The sequence below is a fragment of the Mesoplodon bidens genome (genome assembly GCF_964165515.1).
Source record: "Mesoplodon bidens genome assembly, chromosome: 13".
Taxonomy (NCBI): Eukaryota; Metazoa; Chordata; class Mammalia; order Artiodactyla; family Ziphiidae; genus Mesoplodon; species Mesoplodon bidens.
The window spans coordinates 62,969,081-62,985,512 of record NC_138169.1 but is presented as its reverse complement, the minus strand read 5'-3'; the positions used below and the strand labels follow the sequence as shown (position 1 = coordinate 62,985,512).

The window sequence follows — 16,432 nt, the reverse complement described above, 5'->3', positions numbered from 1 at the left end:
CTGGGCAGGAATCATACAGACATAATCCTGTGTCCGTGCAGATGAGGAGCTCACAGTCTAGTTGAAAAGGGAGACATTCATCCACAAGAATGCAGAAGGATCATATAGGACAGCGTAGACTTTTAGGAGGGAGGGAAGGGAGAGCCTCTAAGATGCTTTATAGGAAAATCAAAACTGGGTCTCGTGTAATAGGTGCCTCTGCTCAGCACTCCCGGCTGCCTGCCACACGCCGGAGACTCTCACCTCCTCCTGCACGTCTGAGCCGCCTCTGAACTGCTCAGAAGCCCCCTTCATCTCCCCGCTCCCTCCAGAATTGCCTACATAAAGTCTCCCCCTGCCATAGCCCCACTTTACCTTCTATTCAAACCCCTCTGAGTGGGGATGGTCGGAGCTGACCCCCTCCCCCCTGCAGACTGCCCTTCCCCCTTCTTTTCCACTGCCCTTTCCCTCAATGCACCCAGCCAAGTCAGCACTCCCCCCAGAAACGTCTGCACCTCCAGTCCCACTGTTCCCATCCCTTGACTTTGCCAAGTCAGATCTACATCAGAGGACTCTTCCCTTCCCCCGCCTCTGCTCCCTGAATCTCATCAGCCTCTTCAACCCAATGTCCAAGGCCCAGGACCTCACCCACCTCCAACACCATCCAATATTACCAATCATTGATTCCGGGACCAAGAAGCCAGAAGGGCTTTTTAATGGTTATGATTGTCTTGTTCCAAAACTAGACTGAACCCTTAAGCAGTGGAGACCTGACATCAGGTCTTGCTTGCTCTTCTATCTCTGTTCTTCAGACCAGTGCTTAGGATACGGTTGGCACTCAGTAAATGCTTACTTCCTTCAGTGGGCATGAGCTGTTCTCACTGGCCATATCTTTGCATCCTGCAGGGGGACCACAGACATATTTGAGTTTGACAGCGTCTATTTGGGAGACATTGCCGCCCTCTGCGTGGGCCACCTCGCCAGGGAGGACCGGTTCATCCCCAAGAGAGAGCTGGTCTGGCACGTCAAGACCATCACCATCACCGAGATGGAGTACGGCAATGTGTATGTCCTGGGCCTCTGCCCTCTTCCCCAGGAAGTGCCACGCCCTCAGCGGGGAGGGCCTGTGGCCAGACCAGATGGCAGGGTGTGAGGTGTCCCCTTTGAGGCTGAGGTCACCTCACTCAGGAGGCATATGAGGCAGCAAGGGAAGAGGCAGCTACACTGGTTCTTGAGCTTTCTGAACCAGAGGCTTACCCCAGAGGCAGGGGACTAGACGGGATGACCTGGGGTGCTCCAGTGATGCTTCTTTGGAAGGAAAGAAGATCCAGTCAGACAGGGCCAGACAGCTGAGTCTTCCCTTCCCCCATTATCACTGTATAATGATAAAGAGATACAGCTTTGAAGCCTGCTGCTCCACAGTCAGAGTGAAAGCCTGTCATTCCTGTGGGCAGAGTAGAGACCAGCTGGAGTAATCCCATGGGCCACCGGCCCTGAGGACCCCAGATAAGGAGATTTACATTTCCCCCACCAAGGCCTTCTGGGGACTCAGGCATTTCTGGAGGATTAAGGGTCTTAGTTACCTGGGTAACAGTTCACAGCCATCAGTTTTTCTAATTAAAACTACTTGGTAACCACCTTTGGAAGACAGAAAGAGCCCTGAGGCTCTGGAAGGCAGGAAAGACACTAAGAAGGAACCAGGAGATGAGGAAGGGGAGGCCAAGGGCAGCGCATGCCTTGGGGAGGGTAGGCCCAAAGAGCAACTAAGGCAGTTGGACATCCCCCCAGAACCACTGCCGGCCCCTCCAAGCTCCCCTCGTGCCCCTCCAGGCCTGGCCCTGCTCCTGGCAACGCCTTTCACAAGAAGCGCATGGGACAGAAGCAGCAGCCCTGCCTGACCAGGCGGGTCCCAGCTTCAGGCTCCAGCCTTCAGGAGCCCAGCTTCTCAGAGAAATGTCTGTCCACATTCAACCTGCCACCTCCCTGGAATTGGCTGCCTCTGACCAAGCTTCCACTTTGGGAATTAAGCAGGAAAGGTTCTCACATTTGAATTTCTGTCTTAGCCATCTCAGGCTGCCATAACTGAATCTACAGACTGGGTGGCTCAAACAACAGGCATTCTTTTCTCACAGTTCTGGAGGCTGGAAGTCAGAAATCAGGGTGCCAGCAGGGTTGGGTTCTTATGAGGCCTCTCTTCCTAGCTCACTGTGTACTCACATGGCAGAGAAAGAGAGAGGGAGATCTGGCATCTCTTCCTCTTCTTATAAGGGCACTAATCCCATCATGAGTCCCCACCCTCAGGACCTCATCAAAACCTGATTACCTCCCAAAGCCCCCATCTCCAAATACCATCACTTTGGGGGTTAGGGGCCTCAACATGTGAATTTGGGAGGAGAAGACTCCGTTCATAGCAGCTTCCCTCTCAGGATGCAATGTTATTTATGGCTCTTTTTGAGAAAAGAACAACAGTAAATCCTGTAGGAGCAATACTGACGAGGACTTGAGAGCTGGGATACAGGGGCCTGGAAGAGTTCCAGCTCACCCAGTGAGCCAGGGCCAGGTCAAAGTCCCTTCTGCAACTTGAACTGTCTCCCTATGGCAAGGAGCATGGCTGCTGATACTGCACCTCTGCAAATGCCCAAAATAAACAAAACAATACAATACAATAATGTCACCACCTGAGTTAGCTTTAAACCCACAGTGTTGGCTGTGAGAGAGAGAGCCAAAGATCTCAGCACCACTTGGCACCTTCTAGTGTCAGGAGGAAGCAGGTGAAGAACTTCCCATCCCACAGTCCTGGGGCCGTTATAGGATTTTTCATCCAGTGGAAAGAATCTGCCACTCCCAGTGAAGCATCTTTTCCTACATTCTCAAGAGTGTGGCCTTTTGTCAGCATGGTGCTTGGGCTGGAAGGGGAGGGAGGGATGTCCATGGTGGGGGATCTTCCCAAAGGGAAGTGAGTGCAGGGAGTGCAGACACCCAGATGCTAGAGCTGTCACGGATCAGCCGTGTAGCCTCAGGCCATAACCCAGCACCTCTCGGGGAAGAGAGCTGGATGCCCTCTAGAGTCTGGTGGGAGGGGAAGGATGGCAGGGGTTCCAGCCTGGAGGGCTCTCAGAAGTCATACTCCAGCCTACCTACCTGCACTGGTCTCAAGCCTGTGATTCCTGGTGTATGAGAACCTCCCCCCAACAAAATATCACCTCTATACCAAGAGGGGACAGTACAGGGGTGTTCCATCATTGTGGTTGTTTACATGTCACCATTCTAGAACACATTTAAATTCTGTCATGTAAAGACCACTTAAATTGCACTGTATATGGATCCACATTTCCTTTCCAACGAGCATGTTGGACCATAATATTTGGATTTCCATGAAATACAAATTAATTTAATCTCAATCTCATAAACACAACAATCTCAAATTTTTATGTTCCAACCGATTCCAGTCCTGACTCTGCTTCTTCAGCGTTTCTGACCAGCTCTTTTTTGTCACTAATATCCTCAGGACCTCAGTGGAAGGACACACAGAGAGGCTTTTGTTTCTTTTTTTAAAACCCAAAGTGGAATCGTTGTTTTATCCCATTATCATATATAATACATAATCATTTTAAAATTCAAATAAGGTAAAAAAAGTGTGTAAAACAAAGTAAAAATTCTCTAAAGCCCTACCCATCAGAGATGGCCATCTTGAGCATTTGGTGACCCTGTTCTCTCTGGCATATTTCTAATGTCTCACACACACACACTGTTCACAGAAGTGTAATCATATTCTACTTGGTTTTTTTAACATGTTCATTTTTTTGTTATTCTCTGCCTTGCCTTTATTCTCACCCATGACCCTACCCCCATTGCCAGTGGGAACAGCCTGGCATGTTCTTCTGCAGCTGGAGTCTTAACTCCACAAAGCCCTGAGGTCCCACATTTTGGTGATCTTATAATTACATCTATTAGGAAACATTTCCTTATAACTACACCCATGAATATTTTTCAGCCATTAAAAACAACAAATTAGGTTTCCCTGGTGGCACAGTGGTTAAGAATCTGCCTGCCAATGCAGGGGACACAGGTTCGAGCCCTGGTCCGGGAAGATCCCACATGCCGCAGAGCAACAAAGCTTGTGCACCACAACCACTGAGCCTGCACTCTGGAGGCCTTAAGCCACAACTGCCAAAGCCGACGTGCCTAGAGCTTGTGCTCCTCAACGAGAAGCCACTGCAGTGAGAAGCCTGTGCACCGCGATGAAGCGTAGCCCCCACTCGCTGCAACTAGAGAAAGCCTGAGCGCGGCAAAGAAGACCCAATACAGCCAAAAATAAATAAATAAATTTATTTTTTTTTTTAAAGAATTAAATATGTACCAGAAGACTTGGAGCAATTCCCAGGAAGTATTGTTGAGTGAGGAAAGTAAGATATGGGAAAGAATGCATTATATGATGCCATTTTGTAAAGGGAACACTGACGTCCTGAATGTGTCTGTGTCTATGTGGGTCTGTGCAGGGTTGGGTGAAATGGAGGGAAATTTGGCAAGATACATCTACAGCTGTTACATGGGTTATCTGAGGTGAAGGCGAGATGCAGGAGGGGTATGGAAAGAGAAAAAGGAGATAGAGCCAAGCAAAAAGGAAAAGAAAAAGAATGCATTTAGAAGAACACCCATATGGTCACAGGATTTTTGCATTTATATAGAATTATGTATATTAGTGGGCATTTGCATAAAGAAATACATTTTAAGTGAATGTTTAAGCAAAGAATGCGATTATATCTTCCTCTTAGAAAGTATGGTATGTAACAACAATCTGGATTTATCAAGTGACGAGTTGGGGGCAGAGAGATCTCAAGACAGAATAATGATTTCTTGTGAAGTGTCTTTAAATGGCTGGCTCGTCAGGTGGCCAGGCAGGCTGTCTCTGGGCCCCAGCTCTGTGTCACTTGTGCAGTAACGTCTCTTCTCCAAGCCTTCATTTCCTTTCTGTGAAATGGGAAGACGAAGTCTACGTATGGCTCAGGGCTGTTGTGGGAGTTGATGAGATGTACGAATGCAAAGCTCAGGCATTTAGTGAGCATGCAGAAAACCAAGTTCTTTTTGCTGTTATGTATTTTCATGTAAAAATTGATTTTGTACCACTGGGCACGCCCTTTCAGGGCTAAGTTCCTGAAATCATTAGCCAGTGCCAGGATTGCTTATTTCCAAAGCTGTTAAAATATTAGCAATTTGGATGGGAAAAACACCATGGCAGTTGTTCAGTCCAAACCTCTAGTACTGCCGATGGGAAAATCAAAGTCGCATAGGTAGTAGGTGGCAGGGCTGAGGCAGACCCCAGGCCCCCTTACACCCTATGCAGTGTTTTCTCACCATGCCCTCTGACTTCTTCCTTGGTAATTATTGGACTCACTATCATTACCCAGAGGCTAACATTGGGGGTGGGGGGTAGAGAAGGGACTTTTTGGTCCAAGACCATTTCTCTTGGGCCTGGACTTGCTTCTGCTTGTGGCAGCTTCTTTCAGTACTTTGTACTGAAGTACTTTGCACCCCTTTGTACTATGTTGTCCATGAGTACATGCGTGTATGTGTGTGCACACGCAACACACACACACTCATAGTTCAACTCAGCCAAGTGCAAGGGATTTGGGAGCATACATTTCATAGCTATTTTTCCACTTGGCTTTGCCTGAGATTGTTGTTCTGGATCCCATAGCTCCTCTGAAGGTGACAACACTGGGTAAAATCATTCATCAGTCCCTTTGAAGGGGCAAGGGGATCAGCCTGGTTGGCGTGGAGCGAGCTTAGAGAAAGGCAGACAACAAGTCAGGAAGGTAAACGCTGGGAGGAGGGTCGGATCATGTAAGGTCTTGCAGGCCTTTGTAAGGTGGTGATTTTTATTTATTCTGGGAAGCCAGTGGAGGGTTCTGGGCAGAAGGGTGACATTCGTGGGCTTACATCTCCACAGGATCACTTGGATGCTGTGGAGAGGAGTCACGATACCTATCGCGAAGCAGGCAGACCAGTTAGGAAGCTGACACGTTCCAGGTCAAAGATGGTGGTGACTTGGATGAGAGGAGCAGCAGGGCAGAGAGTGAGATAGCGCATACTTTTTCAAGTGGGCTGATTCTGGACCTATTGTGAAGACGGAGTCAATGGGAATTGCTGGTGGATCGGATGTGGAGTGTGAGGGGAAAAAGAAAAGGAAAATCAAGGAGCAACTAAAAATATGGAGATGCCACTCACTGTCAGTTTTCAGATAAACGAGACCCATCTTCACATTTTAATGCAGACATTTCCCGCCCTAAGATCCTGTCACCTGGGGAAGGAATCACTTGTGGATGCCCAGGGTCCTGGGTGGGGGGGGGGCGTGAGCCTTGGCTGGTGCGCACTAACCTCCCCGACTCCCCCGCCCCTTCCAGGTACTTCTTCAACTGCGACAGCCTCATCCCCCTCAAGAGGAAGAGGAAGTACTTCAAGGTTTTTGAGGTCACCAAGACCACAGAGAGCTTTGCCAGCAAGGTCCAGAGCCTGGTGCTGGTCAAGTACGAGGTCATCGTGACGACGGGCTATGAGCCAGGGGCGGGCACCGACGCCAACGTCTTCGTGACCATCTTCGGGGCCAACGGCGACACGGGCAAGCGGGAGCTGAAGCAGAAGATGCGCAACCTGTTCGAGAGGGGCAGCACCGACCGCTTCTTCCTGGAGACACTGGAGCTGGGCGAGCTGCGCAAGGTGCGTCTGGAGCACGACAGCAGCGGCTACAGCTCCGGCTGGCTGGTGGAGAAGGTGGAGGTCACCAACACCAGCACCGGCGTGGCCACCATCTTCACCTGCGGCAGGTGGCTGGACGCGAAGCGGGGCGACGGTCTCACCTGGAGAGACCTCTTCCCTTCCGTCTGAGGGCTAGTGGCCCTCGCTCCCCCTTCCCACCAACGTGTCCCGACCACCCCCGCTACCCCCCACCTTGGCATTCAGCAGTCCTTTCCCGAAAGCCTCCTGGAGCTGGGACTGGGGGCCAGAGCTCCATGGTCCTTCAGAGGCCATTGTGGGCAAGGGCTTGTGGGGTCCTACACTCTCTCGGGTCTCCTGGATCCAGATGAATCCATCAACTTGTGTCATAATCCATTGCGTCACAAAAATAACTTTTTGCATTTTCTTTTTCAATAATAGCAGTGACCAGGCTGAGGCTTGCTGCCAGGCATGGATGGGAAATTGGGGCTTCACCCAGGGGATAGAAGTGGGGAAGAAGAGGCCATCAAGATGATGTATTTTAAGCAAAAACTAATTAACACTTTTTTCCCAGAAAAGCTGGGCTAATTAAATTATTACCAACCACACCCTGCAAAGGACTCATCTGGGCATCTGCTCACTTAGATATGCATCCTTTTTCCCAGTTTCAATAAATCCAGTGGCAAACAGAGAAAAACATCAGGAGGAAGAATTTTAGCTGGAAGGATTTATGACCCTGTGAACAGGTACATGATTCTTTCTGTAACTTTACAAAGGACACATTGCCAAGTGCTGGCTGGCTGCCCCAGCCAGTGATAACACAGTTGAGACCTGGAGACCTGAGCAGGTGATTGGGTGTGGGGAATAGGGGGGAAAAGGTGCCTGGAACAGTGCCTGGAACTGCCTGGTCCCTGCTGCACCCGGGCTTAGAGGGGAGGAGGGCATCGGTGGTGTTTAGCGCTATGGATCGCTGTGGGCAATGTAGACTGAAAGCTGAGAAGGGATTGGAACAAAATAAAGATGTGGTCTCTGCCCTCAAGGGGGATGTGACCCTGATGGAGAGGCAGCAAGAGAACCATATATTCATGTGTGTGCACAGATGTGCACGTACACACACACACACACACATCCTGATCAACAATCACAGCTGGAGTGCAGTACAACTCAGCCCCTGACTTCTGATTTTCCTGTGGAGGCAGGGGTGGGACTGAGCAGAAAGGTGCATCAGGCCAGGAAGTCTTCCTGTAGGAGGTACCCAGTACCAGGATTTCTGCTGTGTCACCAAAGACCCTCTAGCCCAGACAGGTGTAAACTTGGTGAGGCTTCATGGCTCTGAGCTCTCGGAGACCCTTGGAGAGAGGCTGTGGCCGTAAGCACAGGCCCGGAGGCAGCAAGAAGCTGTCTTGGGTCCCAGCTCTTCCTTTTCCCTGCTGGGAGAGCTTGAGCACATTGCCTCATCTCTCAGGCCTCAGTTTCCTCATCTGTCAAATAGGAAGAATGATAATACCAACCTTGTAGGCTACTATGAGGACTACGTGAGTTAAAATGCAGACAGTTAATTCAGCGCCTGCACTGAAGGGTTTGTCCATCATGTTAAACAAGCAGGACTTAAGGGGGCTGGGGTGGGGTGGGAGAGAAGTGATCATTAAATGGCTTTATTTGTATCTTTTTCTGGAGCTGGTTCTTCCCTTGTCCCTGGATGAAAATTAAGGCAAGCCTCATAACTCTTCTGGACTCTCATAGGTAATAAAATGTCCAACAACCACTTTAAAGTCACAAAGTCCATCTCAGTTCTGTAATTTAAATGTGTGGCTCCAATACAAAGGCCAAAACATTCCACTCAGAGTTGAGCCTCCTCCCATCCCCCAGTTCAGTCTTATCACAAGTGGTAACGAGAGTGAGTGAAGAGCGAGCGTGTGGGTGTGTCGGTGTGCACACGTGTGTGTATGTGTGTATGAGTGTGGGGTCAGCCTCACCTCTCGTCCCCACCTTGCCCTTTTTCCCCTGCTCCCCGCTCTAGCTGACCCGGGTTTCCCACCCCTGGGTGGGGGAGGGAGGAGAGGTGACGGGGACAGCTTCCTGTTGGGGCCGCTACTGTGGTCAGTGTCCTTTCTCGACTGGCAGCTGTTTGGAGCCATCCTCCCATGAGCACTTGTGTGGGTTCTATCTCAGGCCCTTCACCACCACCCCCCACTCTGTCTTGCTTAGGATCTAAGACACCCAATAGGATGTCTTCTGGCATCCCTTGCTCTGACAAACTCTGGGCATTCAGGCCACTTGTCTCTGCCATCAGTGGCCGGTCAGCCCATCCCTCATCCCCACAATTTCTCTGGACACATCCCTCTCTCCAAATAGCCCCACTGAAACCCCAGTCACTAGCCTTGGGCAAAGGGCAGCCAAATGGAAGGAAGGAAGGAAGGGAGGGAGGGAGGGACGAAGGGATACTCCCAGCCCACCCTCAGCTCTTTCTGAAAACCCTGCCCTCGTATCCACGGCCCCTTTCTCAGGCTCTCCATCCACTGTCATACCTGGAGGTCGAGGGTCAACTCAAAGTTAAAATCACTTTCTGCCGTGTCCTCTGGCAAGTGCTATTCAGTCTCATTATGGAATGTATTGTCTTGTTGAACCAGCCAAGATTGGATGGGAAAAGCCCCTTGTTTTGTCAGTTGCTGATGTGCTCAATAAATGTTGGCTCACTCTTACTGGGATGGGGCGGGTCTGGTTTGGGGACATATCCCATGACCTGCGTCAACTTTCTTTCCATCCCTTACCTTCCCTGCCTCCTCTGCTTCCTCGCAGGGGACTTGTTAGGATCAGATGAAACTACTGCTGTGAAAGCCCCTTCGAAACGGTTATGCCTTCCGTTCATCCGGGTGCACTTCATCTCACACAGGGCACCCCCCAACCTGCCTCGTTCCCCAAGTTCTTGGGACCTGGGCCGGTTGCCCACAGCTCTGCATCCAGCATGTTACCCTCCAGCAAGGCCACACCCACCGTCCCCTCTGCTGTGCATCCTCTGGGGCTGTTTCTGTGCTCTTAAGTCTCCTCACCACCGTCCACCCCTCCCTCCCATCCTGTTCTGAGGCCCCAGGCTTGGAGGGTATAATGGTCAGTAAAAAAAGTCAGGCAGAGAAAACAAATATGGTATATCATCACTTAGGTGTGGAATCTAAAGCAAACAAACAAACTTGAATACAACAACGACAAAAAACAGACTAGACCAGTCTAGCCTCCCTGCTTCGTAGGGGCGGGAACCGAGGACCAGAGCAGGCCTCTGACTCACCAAGGGTCCCACAGGGGCAAAGCTGCACTTGCACTCGGCTATCTGACACCCTTCACGCACTGCGGAGGAGGTGGGGGAGACGTGCACATCGGTGGAGCGGGGAGTCTTGCAGAATCCACGTGTGTCAGGTCCCATCCCCACAGCCCTGCGTCTTTGCGCTGGCACTGCCTTTCCCTTGGGGCCCTACACTTCTCCTTCTTCCACCCAGGCTGCAGGCAAAGGTCGAGGGAGACCCACTTACCAGGGTGTTGGGGAGAAGGGTAGAGAAAGGAGGAGCCCCTGCTGCCCTCTGCTCCCACCTGCTGCTGCCCCCGAGCCTGCCCTCTGCCCTGAGGAAGGAGCGCCAGACACCCATGAGAAGGCCCCGGGGGAGGGCTCGCTCAAAATCTCACCCCATCTGCCTTTGGGCTGGGCTTTACCTCTCAATTCCTGCCTCTTCCTCGCAAGCCGGCACAGGAATCCCCCTTTTGGCAGAGCAGAAAGGAAAGCTGGTGCTTTGTGACCGCCTGGAGGGGTGGGATAGGGAGGGTGGGAGGGAGGGAGACGAAAGAGGGAAGGGATATGGGAACATATGTATATGTATAACTGATTCACTTTGTTATAAAGCAGAAACTAACACACAATTGTGAAGCAATTATACTCCAATAAAGCTGTAAAAAAAAAAAAAAAAAGAAAGAAAGGAAAGCTGGGATCGGGAGAAACAAGCAGGCAGCCCAGGGTGCAAACTTGAGGGAGGCGCTAGACCTCAGGCTCGCGCAAAGGCAGGGCTGGCACCCGAAGCTGGGGCTTCCTTAAACCTTGCACCCAGGGCATCTCTCTTGCCTCACCCTCAGCCCTGGCCCTAGAAGAAAGACAATCTTCTACCCAAAGCCCCCACAAAGCTCTGTACCCCAACAGTCTGAATTCCAAGGCTGAGACCCAGCAACCAGCCATGGGGGAGGTGATGACATACGCTTCTCTTGGGAAGGTCCCTCCTGAACCCCTCTCACCCTAAGGCCCCTGCTGCCGACATGGCCCCTGGTCATCACTGGGGTGGTCAACCATGGCAGGTGGCCCTGGATGCCACCTCTCCTCCAGCCAAGACCAAACCCCTCACCAGGGTTCTGGGTGAAGAAAACAAAAGATTTTTTTATAAGGATGGCTTCTTGAGTGCCAAGGTTTTATAGCAGTGTGATCTTTCCTCACTTGATTTAGAGATAAGTTAGCATTAAAGAATATTTGGAGAGAACCTTAAATGTAATGCTACAAATACAAACAAAATACTTCCAAATAAATATCCCGGGGGTCCGCATTAAAGAAAAAAGACTCATTCGCAGTTAGCACAAGCTAATTACCCAGGAACTGTTGCACCGAAGTCTAAGAAACACTTGCTCTTAAGCAGGTTAAACAAAAGCCTTCCATCTTATTTTCTCAGCTCTTTGGCTGAACAACACTTTTCTTCCAAGATTTTGATATAAGTACCCTCAGCCCAGTTCAGATACACCCCTTCTTGAATTCTGATTATGTGGGCTCCAATGGCACGAGGTCAGAAGTCCTATGGGTGCCCCACTTCCTGAGGACCCTTGGTGCTGTGTGTCTGTCCTGAACAGGTACCCCCATTAGTCCCAGCCCCTTGACAGAGCTCGGCACCAGGCATCACTCACCCACAGACACCCAAATGCCCTGAGTGAGGGCAAGATAAAGCTTCCAGGGACAGGTGGGGGACCTCAGCCCTGGACAAAGGGAGTAGTGGAGCCTAGAGGAAAGGAGATTTGACATGATGGGCCTGAGTGAATGACTTTTTAAGGGAGGAAAGAACATTTTACCCTAAATTTAAAAGGGGAACTTTGGGCCCTGGGATGGTGGAGGGGGTGGAAGGCAGTGTTGCTAATGAGCTGGAGGGAAGATGCTTCCAGCCTTGAGGCTCAATGTGGCTTTTCTTCTAGAATCTCCAGCTGAATGTGGAAAAGACTTTTAATGAAGCAGCGATTCCTGGTGTCTTGGTGTTGAGGCCTCAGCCACCAGCCCTCCTACTGGATAGACAATTACCAGTGGCTGACCATGGCGTGGAATGGCCAGAGGGGAAGAGCAGACATTGATGGGGCCTGGGAAACTCTCCAGGAAAAGGAGACGGAGAGAGGGACAAGAGAAGAAATACTATGGAAGGCAGGGATTTAACAGAAAACAAAACAACATCACCATCATCATCTTCTACATGGCTAATATTTATAGAGTGCTGACTATATTCCAGACAGTGCCTTACACACGTGAGCTCATTAAATCCTCAGAAAGACCTATGAGGCAGGTGCTATTGTTATCCCCACTTCATAGATGAAGAAACGGAAGCACAGAGAGTGTAAGTAACTTGCCCAAAGTCACACAGCTAACAAGGTGCCACAGGAAGCCCAAGGGCAGGGGTTCTCCTCAAATGAAATGTTAGCTGGAAGCTCGAGGTATGTAAAGGTGGAAGAACTTCAGCTGTGGCTAGTTGGGGGCAGGGAGGGTTCTGGGACAGAAAGCCCTCAGGAAGTGCAGGCCCCGTGGGAAGGAACGTTGTTTGCAGGTGAGGCTACGTGCAGGGCAAAGGGGAGTGCGGAAAGGACAGTGCCTGGCGGGAAAGGCTCTGGTTTTCTGCCTCCAGGTAATGGAGAGTGTGGGGGAGAAGCCAGGGCCGGAGGCCAGGTGTCATCTTGGGGCCACGCAGTGTCTGCTGGGGTGCAGCAGCTGGGGAGGCCTGGGAGTGAGGCGAGGACAGGGTGCAGGTTAACTTGCTGGGTCACCTTGACTGGCCACGGGGCGCCCAGATTAAACATGACTTCTGGGTGTGTCTGTGAGGGTGTTTCAGATGAGATGAGCATTTGAACTGGTAGACTCAGTAAAGTAACCAGCCCTCCCCTGTGTGCATGGGCCTCATCCAATACCTGGAGGGTCTGGATAGAGCCAAAAGCAGAGGAATGGAGAATGTATCCCCTGCCTTCCTGCCTGCTTGGGCTGGACATCGGTCTCCTCCTACCAGCGGGACTGGGATTTGCCCCATCGTTCCCTAGCTCTCAGGCCTTCTGGACTCAGACTGAATTATACTGTTTGCTGTACTGGGTCTCCAGCTTGCAGAGGGCAGATCATGGGACAGCTTAGCCTCCAGAATCATGTGAGCCAATTCTTCCTCAAAATAAATCTCCACATATATAATATACATATGATATATTATATCATATTATATATGATATATTATATATGATATATTATATATATCATATCAATCCCATTGGTTCTGTTTCCCCGGAGAACCCTGACAATCACAGCTGGACTCTGTCCTCCTTGACCTCCTGAGGGTTATGGAGACTAGGAGTCACAGGCAGAGCTTGGGTGTTTTCTGAGAAGTCTGTCCTCCTGGGCACTGCGATAGGAGGTGGGAGAGGGGTGGAGATTCGCAAGGCTGCCCGTTGGCCCACGTGTTGGGTGGGCAAAAAATCCGAGGAAAGAGAGCCACTCCCCCAGCCCCAGAAGGCCATGACCCAACAGAGATTAAGTAGACAAAGACAACAGAGGTAGTCTGGGGAGATGTTGGGGGAAGGAGCCTGGTCTGCCATCCACATGCTTACAGTTGGCAAACCAGGGACGGGGAGTGTCCACATGGCTGGCTAGTGGCGCGGCAAGGGCTAAGAAGCTATGGTTCCTGAAGGAAGAGACACAGATGGAACTGCGTGGAAAACAACAGACAGCATTTTGGATCATCTCACTGGAAGGAGAACTGGGGATTCTGAACATTCATTAACGTAATGAAAACCATGGACTTTAGTTAATAATAATGTATCAATATTGGCCCCTCCACTCTAGCAAATGCACCCAACCAAGGCAAGATGTTAATTACAGGGGAAACTGGGTGGCCATGAGAGAACATATGGGAACTCTCCTTATTTTCAATTTTCTGAACACCTAAAACTGTTCTGAAAAATAAAGTCTCTGACTTTAAAAAAAAAGAGTTCATTAATATGGGTTCTGCTTGCAGTTTATGAGAGAAAGCCATCTTCCAGCTCACTGACCCACACTGTTCTGAGAATAGACTCTAGACACCACAAAGAGTGTCTGACTTTGGGCTCTTAGGAAGGAATAAAAAATCCACTCCAACTTTCAAAAATCAAATTCCTTCTCTCCTATGGAGAAACTGAGGAGCCTCTAGTTCAAACCACAAGCCGTTACATTTGAAATTGATCAAAAATGGGAACTTTCCACTTTAAGATCCATAAAGTTCAGGAAACAGGTTAATGAGATGATTCTTCACAGAATAGAACAGATTCTTTGAGAGATAAAGAGGTAAAAGAAAATAATAGATAAGAGAGGAGGAGGAGGGAGAGGAAGGGAGTTGGGAGGGGGAGAAGTGGGGAGGCTGAAGTGGGGGAGGGAGAAGGGAAACAGGTGAAGGACAGGGAGAGGATGAGGAGACAATAGACACTGTCGCGTGTCCTGGATGAACACAGGTCTGTGAGCGGCTTTCTCCGGACGTTTCCTGGATGTGCACAGAAATAAGCACCCTCCACGAGTGAGGTGTAGTTAGCAATGCAGTTCATTTTTATTAGTTATAAATAAAGTACAAAAAATCCACCAAAAGTGAATCTAAGCATTTACACAATTCCTAATGTCTCCGCCTTTTCATTGATGCACTATTGCTTTAATATTCATAATAAATATTCTTCTAGCTTTCTGCTATAAAATAGTCTATGTAGCAAAATGTTGCACAGCACAACAGAACAGAACAGCAGGAGGATTACAAAAAAGGACAATCAACACTGAGGATAATCCTTTCACTTACCAGGGGCAACCAAATTACCCCCTCGAGGGCCTGGTGTCGCTGGCTCCATAGCTGAGAAATGAGCCACTGCCTAGGCCAGGGGTGGGGCTGGGGAAGGGGAAGGCTGGGGTGAGGAAGGGTGGGGGACAGGCCAGCCAGGGCAAAGGGCACTTCCCACTCCGACCCCACAGAGCAGCATAAGGCATGTCTGTCCAGGAGCCCTGCCAAGGGGCAGCATCCGCCAAGCCCCCTGCCAAGGGGCAGCGTCTGCCAGGCTCGGCAGTGTGGTGGTTATGCCCCAGTGGGCAACTCCACAGGCTGCCTTCACAGAAAGCGGGTAAGCACGGCTCCAGGGTGGAGGCAGAGGGGAAGCTGGGCAGGCAGCAGGCCGGAAGCCCAGGGAATGGGACCCACAGTCCAGCCAGAGCAAAGTTGGGGCTTAGGCACCTGGCACGGCCCAGCCACTCTTACAAGCCTGGCCAGGCAGTGTGGTGAATCTGGGCCTCCGCTCCCTCCCCAATCAGCACCATCCCAGGGGCCTCATGTGGAGGGTGGATTTCTCCACCACACAAAGGCAGTGATGTCAAGAGGCAAGAGGGAAGGATGAGCTGGAAAGAAACGGGAGGAGGTGAGTCAGGACGAGACTGATATGCAGAGTCGGAGCAGCTCAGAGGCTGCCCCTGGGGACAGGGACCTCCTCTTTCCTTTCGGCTCAAAAACTGCTGGGCTCACCGCTGTGCCAGGCTTTGAAGCTACTGCTTCCTCAGACTCTCCCCTCGCACTCCTCCTGGGGGGCAGTGAGATTGGAGGCCCACACCCGTTCTCCACAGCAGTTCCTCCTGCCCACAGCCCCCTTGGAGCAATGGCAGAGGGTGAAGGAGATGCTGGGAGGAGAGACCATGGGTCCAAAATCTGTGCCCCAATCTGCAGTCAAGGGCGATGCCTCAACAACAAAGCCTCCTGGAGAGGGTAGGATGGGGGTGCCAATCCCAAACGCCATAGTCTGGGGCTTATAGTCTGCCAACCCCATCCCCATATCTAACAAGACACAGGTTTCAGCTCACTCTCCAAATGACCACTAAACCTTGTGAAAGCCCATGTCCAGGGATGTGTCCACACATCTTGCTGCATGTAAAAGGACAGACATCCTTCCAGGTTTCTCCTTTGAGCAAATCCGCTGGATAAATTCTCACTCCACTCTGTTCCTCTCCTCACCTCTCCTTCCCTCCTTCCCTGCACTCTCCCTTTCTTCTCTCCTAAGAGGATGAGGGAGCACAGCGTGGTGGGCTCCCACCGGCTCTGTGTCATATTCTATCCAAGTCTGAGGGACCCTAGAGAAACCCTCCAGTTCACCTTCCTCACCCCAGCCCAGAAAACTGAGACTCAGGGAGGCCAAGTGACTTGCTCAAGGTCACGGGGAAGTTTGCAGAAGAGCTGCTGATAACCCAAGCCTCCTGACCCCCGGTTCAGAGCTCGTTCTAGTAAATCAGGCTTTTGGCTCTCAGACGCTCCTGCTGGTAATGTCCAAAGGGCCCAGTTCTGGAACCAGAGAGATTTGCAGCCCAGGTGGAGAGAGTGCCCCCGGACCTTCCTCAGAGGATGGGGGCAGGGTGGCCTGAGGTGTGGAAACAGGGAGAAGGAGAAAAAAAACAGGCTAATGATGGGGGGTTGGGGAGAACGGGCAAGGA

General features: G+C 50.8%; 1 protein-coding gene across 3 annotated transcripts in view; it reads left to right on the top strand.

Annotated features, from left to right (window-relative positions):
* The window catches only part of LOXHD1 (lipoxygenase homology PLAT domains 1), a gene marked incomplete at both ends in the record, with an annotated part of 203,543 nt that extends 196,679 nt beyond the window's left edge, over positions 1-6,864 (top strand). For all 3 annotated transcript variants that reach the window (XM_081252599.1, XM_081252598.1, XM_081252597.1), the window contains 2 exons: positions 886-1,044; positions 6,384-6,864. In XM_081252599.1, coding sequence (XP_081108725.1) covers positions 886-1,044; positions 6,384-6,864 — 640 coding nt within the window. The remainder of the gene's footprint in view (positions 1-885; positions 1,045-6,383) is intronic.
* Positions 6,865-16,432: the final 9,568 nt, after the last annotated feature.